Source organism: Gobio gobio (genome assembly GCF_949357685.1).
Source record: "Gobio gobio genome assembly, chromosome: 5".
Taxonomy (NCBI): Eukaryota; Metazoa; Chordata; class Actinopteri; order Cypriniformes; family Gobionidae; genus Gobio; species Gobio gobio.
Window position 1 is genome coordinate 15,986,086 of NC_137101.1, and position 26,917 is coordinate 16,013,002.

At 35.8% G+C, this 26,917-nt stretch overlaps 1 protein-coding gene across 2 annotated transcripts in view; it reads right to left on the reverse strand.

The window, feature by feature from the left end:
* Nucleotides 1–3,923: 3,923 nt before the first annotated feature.
* The window catches only part of nell2b (neural EGFL like 2b), a 57,354-nt gene continuing 34,360 nt past the window's right edge, over nt 3,924–26,917 (reverse strand). The window contains exons 16-21 of one of the 2 annotated variants that reach the window (XM_079817303.1): nt 13,477–13,617; nt 13,156–13,349; nt 12,890–13,066; nt 7,521–7,748; nt 6,782–6,879; nt 3,932–4,628 (exon numbers count right to left, since the gene is read on the reverse strand). In XM_079817303.1, coding sequence (XP_079673429.1) covers nt 6,799–6,879; nt 7,521–7,748; nt 12,890–13,066; nt 13,156–13,349; nt 13,477–13,617 — 821 coding nt within the window. In that variant the 3' untranslated portion in view covers nt 3,932–4,628; nt 6,782–6,798. Of the gene's footprint in view, nt 4,629–6,781; nt 6,880–7,520; nt 7,749–12,889; nt 13,067–13,155; nt 13,350–13,476; nt 13,618–26,917 lie in introns of both variants that reach the window. The other variant, XM_079817304.1, reaches the window with a different exon arrangement.

Genomic DNA, 26,917 nt, shown 5'->3' on the forward strand with positions numbered 1-26,917 from the left:
GTTAATTCTCGTGTTACGCAGCACGTTTGAGCGTCCTCAAGAACCAATGAGGTTCATTCTCGTGTTACGTAGCACGTTTGAGCGTCCTCAAGAACCAATGAGGTTCATTCTCGTGTTACGCAGCACGTTTGAGCGTCCTCAAGAACCAATGAGGTTCATTCTCGTGTTACGCAGCACTTTTGAGCGTCCTCAAGAACCAATGAGGTTCATTCTTGTGTTACGCAGCACGTTTGAGCTTCCTCAAGAACCAATGAGGTTCATTCTTGTGTTACGCAGCACGTTTGAGCGTCCTCAAGAACCAATGAGGTTCATTCTCGTGTTACGCAGCATGTTTGAGCTTCCTCAAGAACCAATGAGGTTCATTCTTGTGTTTTACGCAGCACGTTTGAGCGTCCTCAAGAACCAATGAGGTTAATTCTCGTGTTATGCAGCACGTTTAAGCTTCCAAAAGAACCAATGAGGTTCGTTCTTGTGTTACGCAGCACGTTTGAGCTTACGCAAGAACCAATGAGGTTCTTCGATCCCTTTATGATATCTTTATTAACTTTTTGAAAGTCAAAGGGGTAGCTGTCAATGCAGAGTATAGAACTGGCTCAGATTATATTAAAATATCTTCATTTGTGTTCCGAAAATGAATGAAAATCTTGTGTTTGGAACAACAAAGGATGAATAAATGGTGACAGAATTTTCTTTTTTGGGTGAACTAACCCCTTAACCTAAAATCTCAGTGGTAACTGTAAATATTAAACAATAGTAAAACAGTATTTTGGTCAAAGGGGTTCAGCTGATAAAAAATCTAAAGGGAAGGGTTAGGTACATTTAAAAATGATTTTACTATTATTTTTATGCACCCCAAACATATTAGAGTCAATCTTAACAGAGCATGAGGGATAACAAAATTAACTAAATATGTCTCTCACAATTTTAGAAGTTTTAAAAATGTCCCGTTTTTAATGAATAATGACTTAAATACCAGTCTGTGCTTACAAACGTTCACATGACTTCATATAGGTCACTTTTATGGTGCTTTAACATCCTTCACGAAGCTTGTACGGTTCAGACCCCATACATTTTAATTGCATGGAAAAGACTTCATCTTTTGGTTTCCACATCAGAAATATAGTAGAACAGAACAGGTTTGGAACAATATGAGGGTGAGTAGATGATGCCTGAATGTTCATTTTGGTGTTAACTCTCCCTTCAAGTCTGTAAAACTTACTCAAACACTCATAAAGAGAGGCTCTATCCTCTTTCAGAGTCAGATTTCCTGGCAGTCTGTCCTACAGGCGCTGACGTAAGAGAAGATCTCAAAGGAGCTCTCCGTGGTGCTGATATTTCCGCTGAAGCGTGGGGCTCTTCTCTGCTACAGGCTTTTCAGAGCCAGCTGGATAACCAGACAACATGCCGGGTCACTTCGTCTCCCCTCCCCTCTCTTCCTCTCTGCACTTCACAGGCATGAGGAAGCACTAGTCAGACTCTTGGCTCTCCATTTGCCAGGACAGGCAGACAAATATAGAGCCAAAGTGCCCAACAGCACGGGGAAAGAGACATTGCCAGTTAGTTTTGGCAGGGACCTGATTCACCACTTCAGCAAGATTACACACTGAGCTGAAAAGGGCAAGAGATTAAAAAAACAAGCACTTGGTGAGAGAAAGAGAAGAATAATTAGCATGGCTGCAAAAAAATTAATCAACACGGTGATTATAGGTCAAAGGTGCACTTAGTAATTTTTTACTACTTAAAAAAGAAGACATGAATAGCACTTTAGCTCACATGAATTAATTAACTCGTGTTTTATTTAACATGGAGGGTCACCTCTTGGGGGTCACATTGATCACATGACCATAACGAATACTACTAATTTTATCTTTGTTATCGGACAATTTTGCTCATGGCATAAATTATTTATGGCTGATTGTGAATAGCGCATTAAGGGCACTAGACACCGAAAACGTTGGTCTTATACTACACCCCTGCCACTAAGTATTGAACATGATGATATGTTTAATATGACTACAAAAAAGAAAAGAAAAGAAAAGGGAAAGTGTATATCTTTCCCCCCACAGTTGTAAGTGCTCCTTTAGTGACAAATAAATATATTACATAAACAACAACAATAATAACATTAATAATACTATAATCATAATTATTATTATTATTACCATTATCATCATCATCATTATTATTACAAATATAAATATTATTTGTATGTGGTCAATATAATTAAAATGTAAATGAAAATGTAAAAATGAAACAAATATTATTTTACATAATATCATATTTATGTCAATATTTATGTAATATTATAAAATTATACATAATTTACTCATTTAATAAATGCCATTTCAAATAATTTCTGTTAAAATAAAAATATGTAGCTGTTTCCACAATTCCATTCCACCATTTCTAATCATATTTGCCCAATTCATTTGAAATGTAATAACTAATTCATATTAAATAAAATTAATTAACTAATTAAAGTGCTTCTGCAGTTAGACAAGAATTTATAATTATTATTATTATTATTATTATTATTATTATTATTATTATTATTATTATTATTATTATGTGGTGATAAAAATCTGTAAACATTTTTATAAAAATTAAAAAGGAATAAAAATGCAAGTTAACAATTTTTTTTTATATTCAATTGTTTTTACAAAATAAAAGTGGCAGCTGTGGTTGCCAGAATAATTCTGTAAAAATACAGTAAAAATGCAAAATATTTGAATGCATTTTACTATTACAGGCAGTAGGGTCACTTATTGATAATCAATTAACAGCTTTTTTACTGTCACATTTTACAGTCTTTTACAGTTACAATATTTAAAAAAAATTGAAAAAATAGATGGAGTTTAGCACTAGCCATAACATCAACTTATCAAACGTATTTCATACAAAGCAGACACATGCTGATTCTATAAATAGCCACTCACATTATACATATTTCATCAAGAGAAAACATACCAACACCCATATGTCCACAGAAGCAAGCACACACTATAGGTCAGATTGGCACATGGCGATGCCCTCATAGAGCCGAGGGCTGGCACAGCCACATCAGATCTGCAGTATGGTCACTAATCTGTGGGATCAGTAAAATCAAGGAAATGAGAGCCATCACACTGCAGTAATCTCCTGTGTGTGTGAGTGTGTGAAAGAGAGAAGGATAAAGTGAGATGAGAGACGATGAGAGAGGCCGGTAAACCGCACCAGCCGTGATCAACCAACTATTTAAACCATGTGTAATTGCACAAGATTACTGGCATTGAAATAAACCCGCAAGTTCAGCTTTCATGCGACCAGACACCAGTTTGATGAAAAGAGACCAGAAGGCTGGAAAAGGAAAAGATGCATGGAAGGTGACAGTGAATCAGCAAGAATGGAAACAAATGGACAAAATAATGCAGAAAAGAAAATATCATTATTCTGATTTTTCATTGTCTATTTTGAACTCTCATGTTCTTTTTTTTTTTGCGAGCTGAGAGATCCCAAAGCCCCTTTAATATTTCAAAAATATACTTACAGTCAAGATTTATCTCATCTAGTCTTATCGTGCAAGATTCATCTGTGCATGTTATTCCAAAGAGAAAATATTTGTCTTTGCAAGCATGTAATCTTTCATCAAAATGTGATCAAAATCCAAATATAACAACCCTCTGAAATACTCCACATGAAGGAAAAAGGGTTGCAAACTGACATATTGACTGTCACATAAAAAAAATATATATATATATTATTCTTGATTATAAAAGAAAATTCAACTTGATATGCATCAAACATCCTCCATGACTTCTGCTGAGGGTCTCAGGTGTAAAACATCAATAACTACCATTCATTTCTACATGCTAAGATTTTCTGATACACACTGATTTGGATTTATATTGTGTTTTGGTTTAAATAAATAAAAAAGGACAACAATGCATCTGGAAATTGTTCCATGGAAACCTTTTATTTCACCATGACACAACAGTGCACCGAGCCATTGAAGGAAACAAAACATCAATTTGACAAAAGGTGCAACATAAAACATCAAAGTAAAGACAGAATTCAAAGGACGCGAGAAACAAACACATTAAATAAACTATTCACAACATCAAGATCATAATTCCCCCTGAAAGGGAGCGGAACTACCATTAATACTGAAAGAATTAAACACTGGTAATACCTGTAGGTCATTTATACAAAGGGGTTTTACCATGTCTGCAGTCTGCTCAACCCATCAAGCACAAAACACTGCGATCGACAATAAGTTCGACTTTATTTTCAACGTAGTTGACATTGAAACCTGAAAATCGAATGGAATTCACAAAGGTTGATCTCTTTATCCGAATATTGCGTCAAAGAAACACGTTATCAAATGCATCAAGCAAAAGCTAAAACGATTCAGTTGTCTGGTGGTTGCTTTATTTTTTTGTTATGAGTGACTGAGCTATCTGTATATTGTTTATGTTATAATACACATGAAGATTTGGTATAAAATGATCTTCTGAAAGGGATGAAACTGAGAGCCGAGACAAAGAGGGGGCAAAGAAAAACAGGAGAGAGAGTAAAGGAAAAGTCAGACATTTTGCCTTTGAATAGGACTAGAGGCACAAAGGGTCCACAGAGCAACAGATGTGACCATTCTGTAGAGAAAAAAAGAGGGGAGGTAGGGAAGGAAAAGAGGCATTAGTCAAAAAAAGAAAATCACTCACTCAACCACTTCTATACTGTATGTGTGTAAAGCATTGACTAAACATCGGCACATCCCATCACTCTCTCACAAGTCATCTTTCAGCTCAAATGATGCTGATGACCTTGGCTAGTCACAAAAGGTGCTTTAATAAGTAGATTAATTTTGCACAGTTCTTTATTCCCACATTCATCTCCCAGTATACCCGGGACCGTTTTCTGTGTGCTCAGCTGGATTGTCCATGTTTCTTAGCCATCTATCTATAAATGACTTATCCCATCATTTAGAGAGGAGTACCAATGCCTGAGACCACTAGTTATTTTAATAACTTTAATTTTTTTTACTAATGTATTAATTATTAACTGAATTTACCATTATATATTTTCTTTATAATACATTTCATAATTAAAAAATATATGTATTATTGTTATGTTTTATTTATCATTTTTATCTTCAGCATCATTTGATTGAAAAGTTGAATTTTAGAATGTCTTTGTATTTGGTTTGTGTCTCTCTTTGCTGCATAAACTCATAAAAGTTTGTATAAAACATAAGGATGGAAATGGAAAATGGAATTCAATGGAAAAACATCTGAATGTTTGTAAAAAGGCACATGATCGGTGTCACAATTTTGCTTATTTGATTAGTGACCTAGAAAAAAAATGCTGAATCTTAAAAAATATATATAATAAAAAAATGTTTTTGACTTATTGGTAACCCTTTATTTTACAGTGTCATTGTTACATATGTTACGTGTAGTTATTATAGTAATAACTATAAATTATGCATAATTACATGCAACTAACCCTAAAACAAACCAAATCCTAACCCTATAAGTACATGTAGTTAATTAATATTACTCAGTACTTAAATGTTTCGTTACAGTGTAACAAAGACACTTTAAAATAAAGCATAATCCAACTTATTTTAATGTGTCATTGTTACAGTGTCATTTACTATATTACTATAGTAAGTACATATAACATACAAGGACACTGTAAACTAAAGTGTTTACCAAGTATAGAGACAGAGCGCATTTAGGCCACGCCCACACCGGGGGGGGGGGGGATGTTTTGGGTGGATTGAGACAATCCAACGCTCTCCATTGACTTTGCATTACGTGAGGCTGCCTCCTTGTCATTTTGGACTTATAACAAAAAACAGAACAATGTCTAAAAGCTGATATGTGACAAAGTGTACAGCAAACAAGCTAAAAAAACACAGAAATATGTTATTATAAGCTGTCGACCCAAAAAAACGAGCGTTTAAGGAGACAAAAGTGGATACAGGCAATAAGACGTAAAGAATCAGCAGGAAGAATTGGTCAATTTTGGGATCCTGACACTTGTATGCCGATGTGTGCAGTAAACATTTTGTCACTTTTAAGTCAAATATCCAGATGTCAGTGTTATAGATTATATTTCCTGTCGCTGATTACGTTCCCCTCTAGTGGGTGTAGTCTCAATTGCCTGTATCCACTTTTTTTGTCCTTAAACGCTCGTTTTTTGGGTCAACAGCTTATTAAAAACTTCTGGGTTTTTGGTTCAGGGTTTTGTTTAGCTTGTTTGCTGTACACTTTGCCACATATCAGCTTTTAGACATTGTTCTGTTTTTTGTTATAAGTCCGAAATGACAAGGAGGCCGCTTCACTCAATACAAAGTCAATGGAGACCGTTGGATTGACTGGGCACACAACCAAGTGCATTTGCCTTTGACTGAATTTGTATTAACATATTTAAAAGTAAATTAGCCAGATGCCCATGAAACCCAGAAGGGCCTGTGGAAGCGTGTTCATTTAATGTGAAAGGATCCAGCTTAAAGTCGGCATGAAACACATGTTGCCTTTTCTTCCAGATATGTGTTTCTTATTCTTGTTCTTCTCGAAAAGGAAAAAATGTAGGGCGGGACTTGATTTTGATTAGATGGTTGTGGTTAGCTATTACTGAGATGTGAGTGACAGGTCAGATTGTCCCGCCCTCATGCCAGTAAACACATCATCAGAGAAGAGATGTCATTGCAAGAGGGAGGGAGAGTTATTTTGATTAAAGATTACGAAGGTAAATACATTTTTTGTGCATGGACAAATCATTTATAATAAATACTAGCCTGTATGCCTGCCGAACTTATCCCAGCCCACAACATTTGAGGTCGGGAAGTTCGGTCTGGACTTGATCCGTTGTGGAGCAACTATGCTCGAACCAGAGCTGTTCGGACCAATCAAATTGTCAGGGCGGGCTTTATACGATGATGGACAGACGATCAACAGTAACATAATCATTCACGTCACCAAAGAGCGCTTGGACTGAATTTGTTTACTAAACGGAGAACTTGTTCGTATATTCATTCACCTTTACTATTTCTCTCAAAAATGATGATCGTGTTGGTTAGTACTCCGTGTATCCTTAAATTCTTTTTACAACACTGGCAAAGATCGTTTACACTCATATTCTTATTCTACTTCTTCCAGCATGTGTGCAGTTCTGTAGACAACTATGCGTCACTCAACACATCACTAACTCCGTTGCTCTGATTGGTTGTAGGTCTATCCAATTGAGTGAAGAGGCATTTTCTTTCCTGGTTCGGTTGAAACACGCCCCATAATCACAGCCCAATGGAGCAGTATCAGACTCATATACTGACTAGAATCTGTGTATGACGACGTCAGGCTAAATAAATACTGTAATATTCCACAAAAAACAAGAACTGTCGATTTTAATTGAATGGTGACTTTAAACATACACGACCACAGGGGTTTATGGCTTAATACTCAAACACTCAATAAAGTGCTTGACCTTGGTGAATTGTAATGTGTGTGTCTGTAGGTGGTTATGTAAGTGTCAAGTACCTTGCACTGGCAGAGGGAGCACTCCGTGCCGTGTTTGGTCCAAGCGGAGCCGCTGAAGCGAGCGATTCCGTATTCATCCACGCAGGTCTTGGTGATGTCATTCCGAACGGTATCGGCCAGGCAGGGGTCCGTGACGCAGCGCGGACAGCACTCGCCCTCAGGAACCACTGTAAACTCACAGTCAGAGACCGGCGCGCATGATATCGGCCAGCAGTCCACTTCACCCCTCTGAGAAACACACAGACGGAGACATATTTCATTCCCACACTGAAAAGAATCAATATTTTTGCAATTCCGTTCGGTGACGCTAGTGGCACATAAATTACACACTTCCACTTTAACAAGCTGCAAATCACAAGTACTATGTTGTGCTCACTGATCCAGAGAGTAGCGTGTAATGAAGAAAGGATCGATACGACATTCCTAGGTCAGTGCTGGTTTAATATAGTCACACACACACACACACACACACACACACGGCTATCTCCGTTCTGTATTCTTTAAAACTTTGTGTAACATCTGTTAGGCTGCAGGTGATGTGTCAAAATATATCAAGGCTTCTGTCCTTTTTGGATGTTTTCCACAGGAGCAAAGATAAAGTGATGGAGTACTTGGAATGCCAAATATTAAAGTGTGTGAAAGTCACTCCGGTCAAACACTGCATGTTATGCTTAAGACAGACTTCTAGTCTATCCAGAGAGCATGAGGAGATTGTTTTCTTAATAGATCCCTTTCAGTTAGTAAAAAGTCACTCACTTTTTTGATAGAGGCATCACCTGCTTTTTTTTTGTTTTGTTGGACTAATCTAGTTCTTATGTTCATGTCACGTTGGTTTGGGTTTTGTTGGTGTTCATGACTTTTATTTTGAAATTCTCATACACTGAATACAACAATAAGTAAAAATGTACTTAATTATTCTTTTGCAAGTTTTTGCACACACACATTTAGGTAAACTCTTCTTAACTAAGTTAAGTCAAATTAACAAACTTTTTTTTTAACTTGTCCACTAAAAGGTTGAGTAATTTCTACTTAGTTGAAGTTTCCTTTGAAATACTTTTTACTCAAACAATATAACACTGAATTAAACCATGCTTTAAAAGTGTATGCTTTACTTAGAAACGTCTAAGTAAATAATACAGCATTGGTGAAATACAGTATTGTGTAGACACCATATCTACATAATAGAAGTAAAGCATCACCTGAACACAGAGATTTCAATACTTGGTACAAATTACACAATGGTAGTAACATTTGATTGATCGTTTTTGAGCATAAATGTGTAATTCTGAGTAGAACATGAACTCCAAATGTCACAAAATGGCAAGTTACTAAACCTAACGACAAAAGCAATGATAGAACAGTGTAGATAAAGATCAACCTTATTCATTATTCAAGCCCCAGTGCATGATGGGAACACTAGTAGAGTAGTTTTACTTAATTTTATAATGTTGATGTTTATGCATGAATTTCTACAAGCTTGAATTGAGTACTAATATAGAATTTACTTGCCTGAACTACACTTTTTCATACAGAAATTACATTCGTTTTTTTCTGTAGTATTTACTTCACCACAATTCATTTTTACCACTGTAGTCATGTTTCCTGCTTCCTGTCACACCAAAAGTGAATAGAGCATCAAAATCGCGTCTACCGCGTTTAGTTGGACGCTTGAACATTTTGAATCCATTCGCGCGTCCACAGCGAATTGGACGTGCGTATAAATTGAGCGTTTGAAGCGAAATAGACGCGGTTTCAAGGCACTCCAGGAGAAATATGTCATAAAACACCACTTTGCCTCTTTTCATTTTCATTAAAAATATATATTAAACATTAATTGTGGCCCAGGCAACTCACTACATTATCTTCACTGCATGTATTTTTAAATATCCTTAAAAAATTAAGTTATGAAACTTCTCTTTGCCCTCAGTCAAAACGATTTGGCAGACAACAAATTATAGATTCATGACACCAAAGATCAGCCGTTAGATCTACACAAGATGAATTATATCTGATGTTTAACCACTACAGAGACATCAGAGTCAGCGGCAGACGGCAGAAGGACTGGCCGAGTTGAGGCTGCTCTCGCCGGGGTTAATGAGCGCTGAGTGCCCGGTGATCGCCTGGATCTCAACTCCAAAAACGCAAGATTATTTTTATTAAATAGGCGCTCTCTTTATAAATACACCACAGATTTGAGCTTTAAACAACTACATTCTCACCTGAAAAAGTCTTAAAACTACCTTTTGTGACACAATAGTAGTATTTTTAAATTATGCATGGTTTCTCATCACATCACTTTACCACGTGACAGCAGCAAGCAGGCTCCTGATTGGTTAACGCGGCGCGAATTGAGTTCAAATTTTTCAACTCTGGTGTCAGACGTGAATTTGCTTTAAACACGTGAATGCATAAAAAGCACCATTCGCGTGTAACGCACGTATCGCGCAAGACGCTCAATTTGCGTCAAATTTGCGTCATTCGCGCAGGAATCGTGTCCATCGCGCCGCGCGAAATGCGTCTATCGCGCCGCAGGACCTCCAGATGTGCATCAACGCACCTTTCCATTGACTTAACATTGAAATCACTCGCTCCTGACGCTCTATTCGCGCTTGGTGTGAACGCAGCATTAGACTCATGTGTTATGTTTTCATTGGTTGGTTTCAGTCACGTGCTTATCAGTTCTGTTTTGTCATTGGTTCATTGTTTGATTGTGCACAGGTGTTCCTTGTTATGCTGCATTCATGCTATGTCGTAGTCTCAAAATGACAACACGTTACATTGTATTCGGAGCTGTTCACGTCCTCGAACAGGGAATTATACATTTCTATGGCACCACTATCAATGCTTAAATGAATCTGCAGTGGTCAGGTGGTACAGCAGTCACGTAGTACAAGTAGGAGCCCTCAGAAAACTCCCATCTTACAAGCTGTAATTACAAGCTCTACAATGACGTGAACTTTACAAGTTGAAATCTCATAATTACGGTAATTTCAACATGGCGTGAACGCACCATTAGTCATTGTGTATAGCCCTCATGTTTCCATTGTCTCTGGTTGTGTATTGGATTTATGTAACCCTGCTCTCGGTGAGTGGTTTAGTAAGAAAACATGACAATTAGAATTTCAAAATAAAAGACATGAACACCAACAAAACCCAAACCAATGTGACAGTTTCATGAGTGACTAGATGTCAGGTGAGTAAATAATAATGGTCAGTAAATTAATTTAATTTTGAATTGAAGTCATATAGAATATTCAAATGACACCGTTTTGCTTTTGAATTATGAAAGTCATTTATATTATTTTTTAATATTTATTTAAGGTTTACCATTCTCGTTATGTATTTCAGAGAAGATATAAATTCATACAGGTTCATTTTTGGGTGAACTGATTCGATGTACTCCACTGCGTATTCTTCAGATTACACCCTGAATCAGACCGAGCAGCGAACATAGACCTTGATTACAAGGGGAATGCAGATATTTCTCTGAAAGTCTCTCTCTCTCTCCCCTGCTGGAGTTTTCCGTTCCGGAAACATTCTTTGTTCTTTCACTCCTCACACTTTTGTATCCTTAAAATACAAAGCATTCTTCCTGCCTCATTCTTTCTTTTTCTGTGTCTCTTCCTCTCTTTCAAGTTCTGTGTACCTTCTACTTCACAGGGAACAAGAAAAAAAACTGATGAGAACCAGGATTCGAAGTGTAAAGGAGGTTTAAAATGACTAAAAGAAAGCGCTGACTGAAAGAGAATGTGATAACAGTCCAAACGTGTAAGAACAACATAAAAGAGACAAAGAAGAACCAGCTGTTCTGAAACCTAATGAATGTCAATATGGCCACGCAAAACAGGCTCTGTTTGATCATGTTCCTTTCTCAAAGCTGGTGTAATGGACAGAGATTACACTTGTGTATGATTAAAAAGAGTTCGCAATTGAAAGTCAGTTTTTGAGCAATTAATCCAGAGCCTGGCTTTAGCAATTCATTACAGACCTATAAGTTTAGCAGTCCTAAACCCTGAGGAAAAAGCTTTATTCTCTGTATACCAAAAAACTTCTCAGACTGAAAAAAGTGAGCTGAGAGCCTGGCATGTCACGGAAACTTCTAACAAGTTTAGGAGCCCTGTTTGAGCCCATTGTTAGTTCAGCAAATTCTGTTGTAAGGATTTTCACTGGAGAGAAAGATGGAGCTAATTCAATTCTTCACAAAGTGCAAAAAAAGCGAATAAAGAAAGAAAAAAAGGCTATTAGATGAAAGTTCAGTGCTGAACCACAGCACACAGGAGGGACAAACACCAGAGGGGCTGAAAACTGCATTGTTCAATGTTTGGAGCAAGACTTCCTGACTGAGATATTGCAGAAAGTTCCACTGTGACCAGCAGTTTCTCAGCAGTTTCTTTGCGTAGCAGTTTCTATGCTTCTGAATCTAATACACAGAGAACAGAATGACAGAGGAGTGTATTCTGTGCATATGTGAATGCATACTGTTTGCTGACATATTTCACACTTTTGCATCATATTCTTTCCCTCAAGTCCAATCCTAACGTTAGTCAAGGTTTCATTTTTCATAGTCAAGGCTACCGTTTTCATTCTTGAAAAAAATAATCCGTTTTGATCATTTTCTCATATGCTAATATCCTCATATGCGAAGTTCAATTTTTAATCAAGGAAGTCCATCCTGCTGAATACTAAACAACTGTTATATATAAATGTGGCTGGTCATAGTGCTTTTATTTTATTGATGGTAAAAGTCTTCCAAAAACATTTTCTAAATAGTTTCTAAACGTTCTACTACTACTACTGCAACTAATTATTATTATTATTATTATAATTAAATAAGTCATGTGTAATTAATAATACTATCCAAAAGAACATTTTAATAAAAAAAATTGTTAGGCATGTTTACATGTATTATTTTATAATAGAACATGTATATTATTTTTCAATATTTAATAAATATTTATGTTTAAATAATACATATTTATTATAGATATATGACATTTACCATGTTAACAAATTTCATAGCAGCTACTAAAATACACAAGATGCTCTTTGGAACATTCTCGGATCATGTTGTAAGAACCATCAGGTTTTATTGTATATCAGGTTACATATTTTAAAAATAACAAATAAAAAAAAAAAGTTTTAAATTATAAAATAATGCAAAATACAAGTATTTTCACTAGTGGCCTCAGACATTTAGACCCCAATGTAAATCTCTAAATGCTGATATATTTCAAAAAATGTTTTGAAAGAACCTTTTCTAATTTTCGTCAGCAATAGTTCTAATATTATAATATATACTAGTTTATAAATATATACTGGTACTCATAATGTATTACCACATGGAGTTGGTTTAACATACTGCCACTCACCATACACTGGCACTGCTGGCAGTTTTCCACCCAGGTTTCTCCATTACTGTATGCAAGCAGACCGTTCTGATGCAAACACTGAGAACTCAGACGAGGATCGCATTCAGGACAGCACAACACATCCACCGTGGGATTCTCACAATCACACACCATCCGCCTGCACATCACCAACCCCGACTAAAACAGGAGAGAAAGACAGAGATAGAGTAAAAGCTTGTTTCTCAGTTTTCCTTTGACCACAATTCCCATCAGCCCCTTTGTCTCACCTGACAAGAACAGACCGAGCACCTGTCGTCATCCAGCACCCAGATCTGCCCATTGTGTTTCACCTTCCCGTCGTGGGCGCAGTCTCCCGTGCAGTTCCTACCGTGCGGACAGCGGCAGTCGTAACCTCCGTCCACGTTAAAGCACACGGTGTCATTAGCACAGCTGTGCCTCCCCATCTCACATTCATCAATGTCTACCAACAAGAAACAAACACAATAGTTAAATCCAGGGTTTAGCTGGTTAGCATGGCCCCTTTTGGCAGATGCTGAAAGGGAAATTACTTTTATTCTAAAGAAGCAGTTTCATTAGAAATAAGTTACCTTCACATGACTCTCCATTGGCTGAGAACATTCCGTTGTCATGGTATCCGTCACGACACTCGCAGTGGTACCAGCCAGGTAGGTTGACGCAAATGGCTCGACTGTCACACTCCACAAATCCATCGGAGCACTCGTCGATGTCTAAGGTGACAAGGTGGAGAAATGCATGAGGAAAGCCAAGAAATGTATGAAAAAAGCAGTGCCACTCTCTATTGTTTTTAACATTGATAATAAGAAGAAATGTTTCTGATTTCTGAAGGATCATGTGACACTGAAGACTCTGGGGTAATGATGCTGAATATTCAAATGTTGTTATGCTAGACTATATTATATCTACACAACCTTTTAAAATTCCTAAATGAATGCAAATCGTCATAAGTATATTTGATGTTTGTCCTCACACCAAACAAAAAGAAGTGAGACAAACAGAGTTTTTGCCATGGTCGCCTTGAAAGGCGCGTATCCAACAGCTGTTGATAATGATGCTCTTCAGAATCTATTCAACTTCCAGTCCTTGTCCTTGGATTACACTCTCACAGAAAGCTACGCAGAGCCTCACTCAGACCCAGTCAGTTCAATGACAACTTCAACCACAATGGCAGACTGGGTTAGAGATTATTTTGTGACTTTAACCTCAGGCTACAGAATGCGTTTCACCTCACCCATCTTATTAGATTGCTGTGGGAGAATTACATTGTGTTGTATTTCAATGCCAATTTTAATGTCTGAAATAAAGGCAAGGCTCAGTTGAGAGGGTTAAACGAAAGCTGGTGAGTTTGTGGGTATGTGTGAGAGAGGAAAAAATTGATGTAGCCTTGAGAGTCTTTGAATGTGAGAAACCGCCTAAAGGATCTTGTGAATTAGGTTTTCATGTGTTGCTTGTTAGTATTGCACAGGCTGAGAAATCTTTAAAGGGATAGTTCACCCCAAAAGAAATTAAAATTCTGATATTATTCACCCTTAAGTTGATCTGTACATGTTTGACTTCATATTGAACACAAAAATAGACGTTAAGCAGAATGTTCATGCTGCTCTTTTCCATACAAGGAAATACAAAAAACAGCATAAATCAACCAATAAAAGTAGTCAATGCAGCTCATGTACTTAAGTCTTCTGAGGCCAAAGGATGACTTCTGAGAGAACAAAAATACAGTAGCATTCAAAAATGGGTAAGATTTTTGAAAGTCTTCTATGCTCACCAAGACTGCATTTCTCAAAATTATAGCAAAAGTAATATTGTGAATATTATTACAAGTTAAAATAACCTATTTGAATATATTTAAAAATGTCATTTATTCCTTTGATACGATTTTCAGCACCATTACTCCAGTCTTTAGGGTCACATGATCCTTTAGAAATCCTTCTGATATGCTGATTTGTTGCTCAAGAAATATGTATTGTTATTATCAATGTTGAAAACTGTTTTGTGGAAACCATGATGCATTTATTTCAGGATTCTTTGAGGAACAGAAAATTCAAAAGAACAGCATTTATTTGAAATAACATGAATGCCTTTCACATAAATGTCATTCATTTTTGTGTAAATTCAAACATTGCACATTAAAATGCATCAGGGCAGGCATAACACTGTGAACATTTGATTATGTACATATTCAAATCACGCTAATTCAATTCGAGGGTTATTGTACCTTTTTGGGTTTGTAAATGAAGACAGAACATGCTTTTTTTTTGACTGAACTGTCCTTTTATTCTGAGGAACATTTCATAAAAAACAAAAAATCAGATTTTTCATGCAAGAGTTCTCAACATCTCACTTCTAAGATTCCAACACTTTTGTCAAGATTCCGCTCCCCTAACACGAAATCCCTCCTCGATGGCAAAAATAACACAAACAGTACTGAATAATACATAGATGTAGGCAGTGCTGATGACATTTATTCATTTTCTTCCTTGAGCACAAACACACACCGCACTCATCTCCCTCAGAGGAACGGCTGGCATTTGTGCTGTCAGGAAGCAGTGGCGAGTATTGATTGACTGTGTATTCATGGGCAAACCCCCAGGGTTCCCGCTGTCCTGCAGCCCTGCCACTAATTTGTCACGGAATGTCACAAGTCGACGGCACAATACATAGTCTCCATCTCATTTGCTCCATCTTCAGCATTTGGGATCCTCATACACTTCCATTTGTTTGCATTGGTGAGTTGTGCTCTAGTAAAAAAAAACAAGGGTGCAGTTTCTTTTAAAGGGGACCTATTATGCCCTTTTTCAAAGTCTTGATTTCGTTTTTAGGGTTTGAATGTTCAAAAAAAACCCTGTTTTTTTTTCTTTTTTATACATATTTTACATTATTGCAACACCTCTCTTCCCAGTCTGTCAGTAACACTCTGTTTAGTTCTTGTCTCTATAGGCCCTGATATGTTAAAGGGGTACTTCAGTGCTGGGAAGATGAATGTGTATTTAAACTGGGTCATTTATGTAGTAGAAATGTGAAATAATTTTTGAATTTGGTGCATTCTAGACTGAGAAAAGACAGAACATTTATTTTTATCTCATGTGGATGAAAGACAACAACTCCCAGAATGCACTTGCTTCGCTGCTCAACGAGGCCACTCCCAAAGCCATGGATACTGGTTATCACTTGCCCACCATGACACCGCCTCCACCGTTGTTTTGATTTTCATAGTGATAAAATAATTTCGTTCAGTTAGAGAACAGACACTACAATTAAAATCTGAACGTGTCTTTTCAATAAAGTGTGAGTGAGCCGAACGAAAGCAGGAGTCAGATTTCATTCATCATGAGAGTGAAGAGCTGAAGTAAGCGCGGCAGTCATTCACGGCACGTGTGTCCAGTCTGGCGCGTTTTCAGGTCATGCCTATGGAAGCTTAAAGGGTTAGTTCACCCAAAAATGAAAATTCTGTCATTAATTACTTACCCTCATGTCGTTCGACACCCGTCAGACCTCCGTTGATCTTCGGAACACAAATGAAGATATTTTAGTTGAAATCTGATGGCTCTGAAAGGCCTCCATTGGCACAATGCACGGTTCACTCTCAAGACCCTTAAAAGGTACTAAAGACGTCGTTACAAAGTCCATCTCACAACAGTGGTTCTACAATAACTTTATGAATCGGCGAGAATAGTTTTTGTGCGCAAAAAAACCCTAAATAACGACTTATATAGTGTTGACGATTTCAAAACACGGCCTCATTAAGCTTCGAAGCGTTATGAATCAGTGAGCTGAATCAGCAGTTTGAATCGCCAAATTTCAGCAGTTTGGCGGTTTGACACACGATCCGAATCATGATTCGGCTCACTGATTCATAACGCTTCGAAGCTTCATGAGGCCGTGTTTTGAAATCGTCAACACTATATAAGTCGTTATTTAGGGTTTTTTTGCGCACAAAAACTATTCTCGCCGATTTATAAAGTTATTTTAGAACCACTGTAGTGAGATTGACTTTGTAACAACTTCTTTAGTACCTTTTAAGGGTCTTGAGAGTGAACCGTGCATTGTGCCAATGGAGGCCTTTTAGAGCCATCAGATTTCAACTAAAATATCTTAATTTCTGTTCCGAAGACGAACGGAGGTCTTACGGGTGTCGAACGACATGAGGGTAAGTAATTAATGACAGAATTTTCATTTTTGGGTGAACTAACCCTTTAACTTTCATAGGAATTCATTGAAAAGTTGAAACACTCACTTTGCTCTGCAACGCTCCGTTATGAATGCCCGAGCTGAGCGGCCGTGCGCATTCACATTCTGTGAGTGAAATCCCACCCCTATGGGCGGGTTGAAAACATGCGGAACCGCTCCTTCTACTGGCTGTAGTCTCTAGCGCCTGCCCAAAAAATCCTCAGATAACGCAAAATGACGATATTTGCATCATCGGATGATTTTTTTCCAGAAATAAAATGCATAATTAGCTCGTCTCAGGGGGATATGAGGGGTGAAAGTACGATAATTTGAATATACTACCGGGTTTCTACTGATACAAAGCTTAATGCTAATCGCTGAAGTAACCCTTTAAGCGTTGGTCAGCCCAGTTCGGCACAAATTCTGTCCGATTGATCATGTTGAATCAGCGCCAGTTGGCGTCAGTGCTGTCGGTGAGAGAGAGAGAGAACTCTGATTGGCTGTTCAGTTTAGCGAACGAGTTGGTGCCGAGACGCAGCCGGCGCGAGGTGACAACAGTCATCTTTCGTCGCCGCTAGTTCTTTTATGTCGGCTTGGTGTGTCACGCCTTATGAAGCCTCTTCTTTGCGAAAAGCTCAATGTGCTCTGATTAGTCGCCTGGATCAGTGTGTTGTGATTGGTCAACTGCTTCAAGCATAACCGCAAGTTTCAACACACTACTAAAGCAACTCAACCAAGCCTCGTCCCTTTTTTGAGTATGCCTAGACAGTAATTGTTTAAATGAGGAATATTGTGACGTGAGCGTTCCTGGAAGAAAACTCAAGACTACAATTGAGGCATTTCGGGGAGTTCAGAAACAGTGCTTACTATAGAGAATAACTCCCTTTGGAATGGGCTTTGTGCTTTGTATCTTTGCAGACCTTTTTCATGCTCAAACAGCAGCATTAAAGAAAGTTAAAAATGTAAGAAAAAGCATAATAGTTCCCCTTTAAGATATTTAAGAGGATCAGGGTGTATACACAATCTACAATCCCATGAGGACGGGAATAGTTATGGGTCCACCGTGGTATCCTCAAGTCAATTTCATCAGGGATGATTCTTCAAACGGTAAGTCATCAATCCACTCAGTCCCTTAACATCTTGGCTGTTCCCATCCCAGTTATCTCCTTTATCTGCCTTGCTCTCGATTCTCCCCACCACTTCCCTTCATCCTCCCCCTCCATCCTCACACTAATGAACAGATTCACACCCACTGCTGGGCCTCGCTGGGGAGCTCGGCACTGTAAAAGGGCCTCGATGCAAACGAGGGAGTCTAAGTGCGGTTGTGTGCATGAAAGCCTGGTCCCATTCTCAAAGTCTGAGACTGAACAGAAAGTTCAGAAGCACACCTTTTCTTACTGAGAAGACAGATAGCAGATCCTCAGAGTTTCCCCAATAAAAGCAGTGATTCAGAGGAAAGTCTTATCTTTAAAGTCGAAGTGAATTACTTTTCGCAACCCATTTTATTGGCAATAATGACTTATTTCGGAGTGAAACTGATATTCAGTGAGACACAGTTTCTTTGGAATAACATGATGAAACAATAGGACATGGAATGAGCATGTAGAAAGTAAACACTGTTGACTTTAACTGAACGAATACAGTCGAAATGCAAATTTTTACGTTTATTTTTCATCCCTAATTTTTTCAACGGTTTCTTTCTCATTTTAAACAAATTTAGAGAGGTGCAAAAACAACTAGAACTTACAACAGGGAAGATAAATACATTTAATTGAAAATATAGTTATTCTATGGATTTAATAGTAATAATTATATTTAATTATATAATAATTATTTAATTATAAATCATTATAATGGAACTTTTATATTATATTGTAAATTCAAATTTATAATAATAACTATAATATTCATACAAAATTAAAAATGTAAATATGTGATGACGTATTTTGACAAATTAATTTCTTGGAATACTTGATATAGATATATATATATATATATATATATATATATATATATATATATATATATATATATATATATATATATATATATATATATATATATATATATATATATATATATTTAGCGGTTCTTACACCTCTCTAAATGTATATATATATATATATATATATATATATATATATATATATATATATATATATATATATATATATATATATTTAGCGGTTCTTACACCTCTCTAAATGTATATATATATATATATATATATATATATATATATATATATATATATATATATATATATATATATATATATATATATATATATATATATATATATATATATATATATATATAATTAATTTCACCTATATATATAATTAATTTCATATATATATATATATATATATATATATATATATATATATATATATATATATATATATATATATATATATATATATATAATTAATATATATATATAATTATATATATATATATATATATATATATATATATATATATATATATATATATATATATATATATAAAATATATATATATATAATTAATTTCATATGTATATATATATATATATATATATATATATATATATATATATATATATATATATATATATATATATATATATATATATATATATATATATGAAATTAATTATATATATAGGTGAAATTAATTATATATATATATATATATATATATATATACATTTAGAGAGGTGTAAGAACCGGTAAGATAAATACATAAAAAATATAGTTATTCTATGGAATAAAATACATAATATATATTTTTATAATTCTAATTATTATATTTAATTATATAATTATAAATAATAATTGTAATAATTATCATGGAAATGTTATATTATATTCTACGTAAAAATTTATAATAATAACTATAAAATTCATACAAAATGATATATGTAAATATGTGATGACGTGTGTGTGTGTATGTATGTATGTATATATGTGTATATATATATATATTTTATATAGTGCCTTTAAAAGCATCTTCTCAAAACACTGCACACAAAATAATCAATACAAAAAAAATCCTATAAATATATAATTAATAATATATTGGTAATTATGATGAAAATGTCATGTTTTATTGTACATAAAAATTGATAAAATTTATTAAATAATATAAAAATATATACAAATATTAAACATATAATCATCATTTTACATTATATTATTACATTATTACTGTGTTGCACAGTAAGGGTAGACGTTCAACAGCTAAACTCTAATTAGCTCCACCTCATTAGACATGATGAGTAACGCCTTGGATTACATGAACCCAATGAAGCAGACATAATCAGAGCGCTTAAATAAACATGGAGAAGTTTTATCGGAGGACAGAACCAGCAGCTGTTTTGAATCTCTTTGTACACACAGTGTTACGCTCCTCCCTGTGGGACTTTCTCACTAGAGCTTCTGAAGATATCCTCATTAAAATTTGATAGGGGTAGGGCTCCAGTCTTGCTTTATATTACGAGTAAACACTTCTCAAGACTCCCGTCCTGGTGCAAAGACACATTTAGGGTGTTCAGTGACAGAATGCAGCCATTTTATCTGCAAGTTGAAGGTGCTTACGTCGCCTTGCTATACACCTATCACATAAAGCATTAACAAGCAGAAACGTCTTGTTTAAGAGGAAGGACCCCCGAGCTCAGGGCGTTTAACCCCTGAGGACCTGCTGTAATTGGGTTTCCTTTATGAACAGAGCATGTGTGAAGCATCTGAGCCAATCCGATGGATAATACATGGTGCCAGTCTTCTAAGAGGTAAGAGCTGGATATGAAAAGAAATGTGACTCTCTATAGCTTTCTTTTTCAGAGGAAGATAAAAAGAGAGCGATTCTTATTCAGAAAGCATCTCTGCGGCAGGATATTTGATGGAGAAGATAATTCTGTGTCTTTGTGCTTCAGTCGATTACTCTCATTAAAGATGAGAATAACAATAAAAACAATGCTCTTATCAAATAATTTCTCTATTTTACCACGAGTACAATATCCCCTGAACTAATGGATTGCTTTGTATTTACAAAACTGGCAGGGAGTCACCATATGTGGTCCTATGTGCCAACGTCAAGCTGGCATAGACATGAAAAAAAGAAGAAGAGAGGCTTACTGACAAAGACGGAGAGTTTAATAATGCAGTTCCTTTAGTGGAGGACGGATAGGAGGTTTCAAAGGGATGGAGAACAGACTTTTATTTGCCGCTTATGTTAGTTTGCGCAATATTTTTCCTATTTGTGCCTTTGTCATAACATTATATTTCCCCTTAGAGGAAGAAAGAAAACATGAGGGAGAAACCGTGAGGGATTACAGACAACTGAGCACACAAAACATGCATAAAGCGCATAATCTGTCTATCTCACACACACACACACACACACACACACACACACACACACACACACACACACACACACACACACACACACACACACACACACACACACACACACACACACTATATATATATATATATATATATATATATATATATATATTTATTATATATATATATATATATACATATACAAAAATACCACACCCTCTTCCATAAATGTCCAAATGTCAAAGCCCTCAATACAAATATAACTTTCATTACATTATCTAATTTGCTGTGAAAAAAATAAAAAGTTGTAGGATTTTGACAAAAAAATAAAGAAGAAGACAAAAAGAAACTTTATGACATAAAATTACTGAATTAAAAATGTATTAATAATTAAATATTTATGATTTTTCTAAAAAAAAAAAAAAAAATTAATAATTAAAATGTTGTGTTCTTGGTTTTTCCTCTCTAAAAATTATTATTTTATTTTTTTGATTTTGTAAATTTCTCTCTGTAATTCACAAAAAAACAAATAATGAATGATTGAATGATTGTTAAATTAATGAAGAAAGAAAGAAAGAAAGAAAGAAAGAAAGAAAGAAAGAAAGAAAGAAAGAAAGAAAGAAATGTATGAACGAACAAACGAATGAATGAACAAACGAAGAATAAACAAACAAATAAATGTGGTCTTGTTTCTTTCTCTGAACATTTTTGGGACTTTTTAAAGGTTTTTTTGTTCTCTGTTTTTTTCTTGTCTTTATTTCTCCGTAAAAAGTTTTTGGTTTTGTCTCTACTTTTTGTTAATTTAGCTCTGTAATTCACAAAAAACAAACAAACAATAAATAACACATTACAATAAGGTTCCATTTGTTAACATTAGTTAACTACATTAGCTAACATTAACTAAACATTTTAAATACTTCATTTATTAATAAGTATAATACTTCAATACTTGAAATAATTCCATTTATTAATAGTAAATGTTAACATAAAATAAAAATGTGTATCTGTTAATATTATTTAATTAGCTATTATGAAGAGTTAACAATGAACAGTTGACTAACATTAACAAAGATTAATAAGTACAAATGTATTGCTCATTGTTAGTTAATATCAGTTAATGCATTAACCACCATTAACTAATGGGATCTTATTTCTAACAAACTAAATACATTTATTAAGCTAAAAAAACAGGAAGACCAAGGTTTTGCCATGTTTTCCTATGTAGTTATTTTCAGCTTTTACAATCCTTGTGGGCACATTTGGTGTAATGCAGGCAAAACCTGACCCACGTAACATAGCTGTGAGTTTGTCTGTGTGTCAGCCAGTTCTCCCTCCAAGAACGGTGAGTCAGGCGTTCAGCACATACAGTGTCTCGCAAACCACACCTCACTCTATCTTCTCTCTATCTCTCCACCAGCTGTCTCCTTTAGTCCCCATGCCTCCTCATTTCCTCTCTCCTCTTTTTCTCTTTCCCTTCATCAGCCCTCTGTCACTCACACATAGGAGTGAGTTGGTGTTGGACCAGTTTGTAAAAAACCACCGGCAGATGCCCTGCTGGGTAACATTGAGCAAAAGGTTCTGAGGTCTCTGCTTCTCTATCTCTCTCTCACACACACACACACACACACACACACACACACACACACACACACACACACACACACACACACACACACACACACACACACACACACACACACACACACACACACACACACACACACACACACACACACACACACACACACACACACACACACACACACACACACACACACACACACACACACACACACACACACACACACACACACACACACACACACACACACACACACACACACACACACACACACACACACACACACACACACACACACACACACACACACACACACACACACACACACACACACACACACACACACACACACACACACACACACACACACACACACACACACACACACACACACACACACACACAGAGCCATAAAAAAGCTTTATGTCTATCTCTCTTCTGCTGTTCCAGAGTTCAGTGGCTCGCTTGAAATCGTACCAGCCAACAGAAGCCTGGACTGCAAAATAAATATTTTCTTAATCAGTATTTTTGGCTTGTTTTGGAGTAACATTTTTAAACTTCCTTAGAACTATAATTTACTAGAGAAGGAAAAACTGCACAAGATTTTAGGTTTGATTTCAGAAAATACACTGTAATGCCAAAAGTATTGGGACACCCCTCCAAATCATTGAATTCTGGAGTTCCAATAACTTCCGTGGCCACAGGTGTATAAAATCAAGCACCTAGGCATGCAGACGCTTCTACAAACATTTGTGAAAGAATGGGTCGCTCTCAGGAGCTCAGTGAATTCAGTCCATTCTGGAAAATTTCCTCAATACTAAATATTACAGTCTACTGTTAGTGGTATTATAACAAAGTGTAAGCATTTGGGAACAACAGCAACTCAGCCACGAAATGGTAGGCCACGTAAAATCACAGAGCGGGGTCAGCACATGCCGAGGCGCACAGTGCGCAGAAGTCTCCAACTTTCTGCAGAGTCAATAGCTACAGCCCTCCAAACTCCAGATTAGCTCAAGTACAGTGTGTAGAGAGCTTCATGGAATGGGTTTCCATGGCTGAGCAGCTGCATCTAAGCCTTACACCTTCTCACCAAGTGCAATGCAAAGCGTCGGATGCAGTGATGTAAAGAACGCCGCCACTGGACTCTAGAGCAGTGGAGACATGTTCTCTGGAGTGACGAATCACACTTCTCTGTCTGGTAATCCGATGGATGAGTCTGGTTTTGGCAGTTGTCAGGAGAACGGTACTTGCCTGACTGCATTGTGCCAAGTGTAAAGTTTGGTGGAGGGGGATTATGGTGTGGGGGTTGTTTTTCAGGGGTTGGGCTTGGCCCCTTAGTTCCAGTGAAAGGAACTCTTAATGCTTCAGCATACCAAAACATTTTGGACAATTTCATGCTCCCAGCTTTGTGGGAACAGTTTGGGGATGGCCCCTTCCTGTTCCAACATGACTGCGCACCAGTGCACAAAGCAAGGTCCATAAAGACATGGATGAGCCAGTTTGGTGTGGAGGAACTTGACTGGCCTGCACAGAGTCCTGGCCTCAACCCGATAGAACCCCTTTGGGAGGAATTCGGGTGGAGACTGCGAGCCAGGCCTTCTCGTCCAACATCAGTGCCTGACCTCACAAATGTGCTTCTAGAAATTTTTTTAAAAATTCCGATAAACACACTCCTAAACCTTGTGGAAAGCCTTCACAAAAGAGTTGAAGCTGTTATAGCAGTAAAGGGTGGGCCAACTCCATATTAAACCCTACGGATTAAGAATGGGATGTCATTAAAGTTAATGTGCATGTAAAGGGAGATGTCCCAAAACTTTTAGTAAATCAAATTTTAAGTGTAACCCTTGTAAAATATTGTTAGATTCATGTTTAAAACGCGTAAACATAATTTATTATCCAAATGGGTAAAATAACTGAAGAAGAAATGTATATTATTTTAAAAGGACATAGATTTTTTTTATGAAAGAAAAGACAAAATACAAATTTTTTTTGCAGCCTGTTTCCTTTCTGAATTTACAGTACAAGTTTGTACGCACTCTTGTCCTCACCATGATATGGCAAGTTCCCAGCAAGTAATTTCTCTGTCAACACTAAAAGCAAATTACTGCGTGAAGCCACACAATCACAGCCCTTCAGAACATATTTAATGTTTAATATACAGCTATGAGTGGATGGGGCTAGTCAACGCAGTGTGACAAAATACAAACAAAGCAACTGGCAAGACGTCTTGTCGTGCGTCACTTGTCATGGTTGATTAGGACACAAACTGAAATTACATGGAAGAGATGTGATCTGCGTGTGTATCTTGACGCTTTCATGTCACATTTGGTTAAAACACGTTGTCGGGGGAGACAGGTTACATCTATCTTCACAGTCAGACATACGTATATTTAAAATGTAATGACACAAAGCTGAACGCTGAATCTTGCTGATTGACAGAGTACAAGAAGACTGAAGAAGATATTTGTTGTTATAACTTCACCATTCTAGACACAAAATAATAATAAACTATGATGATTTAATGATATGTATTTATAAATTATATGTATTTATATTAAATTACAACTAAATTTACTATTAACAATTTATATAACCATTTAACATATATTTGTTAATATAGTTATCAAAAATCACGGAATTTCACTAGCATATATCATTTACATTTTTATAACCATCATTATTATAATTTTATTATGTAAAAATTATAGATTTTTATTGTTAATTTATAATAACATTTAACTTACATTAAATGATGTTAATATTACAAATTTTTATACATTTCAATATATTAATGTTATATCCATTATTATTTTAACTATATTAAAGGGTTAGTTCACCCAAAAATGAAAATTCTGTCATTAATTATAACTAGCTTCATGAGGCCGTGTTTTGAAATCGTCATGTAAGTCGTTATTTAGGGTTTTTTTGCGCACAAAAACTATTGTCGCCGATTCATAAAGTTATTTTAGAACCACTGTAGTGAGATTGACTTTGTAACGACGTCTTTAGTACCTTTTAAGGGTCTTGAGAGTGAACCGTGCCATTGTGTCAATGGAGGCCTTTCAGAGCCATCAGATTTCAACTAAAATATCTTCATTTCTGTTCCGAAGATGAACGGAGGTCTTACGGGTGTCGAACGACATGAGGGTAAGTAATTAATGACAGAATTTTCATTTTTGGGTGAACTAACCCTTTAAGTATTTATTTAACTTTTTTGTTCCAATTCTTATCGAGAATAAGTAACATTTCGACTACTGAAAATAACATTTTTATAAAAATGTGGTATTTTAATTATTATAAAATAAAAAAACATGGATTGTATTATATTCTGCATTAGAATTAAATAATTATTTTGTAATAATATGCAATAAGCTAAATATAGAGAATAAGTTCAGCAACTATTTAAATCATAATAATGCAAGCATTATTAGACATACCCATAAACTCTAACGCTCTAACTAATGTATTGGTTTGAGTAGCCAACACCAATTAAACAAATGAGTTCAAACAAATGAACTTTTATGAGTATTTAGAACTTTCTTTTTCTTTTGAGTTCTCAAAACTGACACATTTAAGTAATCCAAATTGTTCATTGTTTTGAGTTTTATGAACTTGTTTCTTTTAATTTAGACCAACTTAAATTTAACCGAAACTGAGCTGGGGTTTCTATTTTCCAGCATGCTTTGCCATGACACTCAAAAGGGACAGTAAACGCCAAAATTAAGTGTTGTATTATGTTTTTGTTATTTTTGTGCAAGATTAACGTTAAGTGGGAGATTTAGTAGTGTTGAATTTTTTGTTATACTAGTTTAGAAGAGTTTCTTTTAGTTTTTTTTTTTGGTAGGGTTACCATCATGGTGACGAGTGGAGTTTGAGAACAGTTATATGTAAATGTTATATTGCTGTCCTCATTTAGCAAGTGCT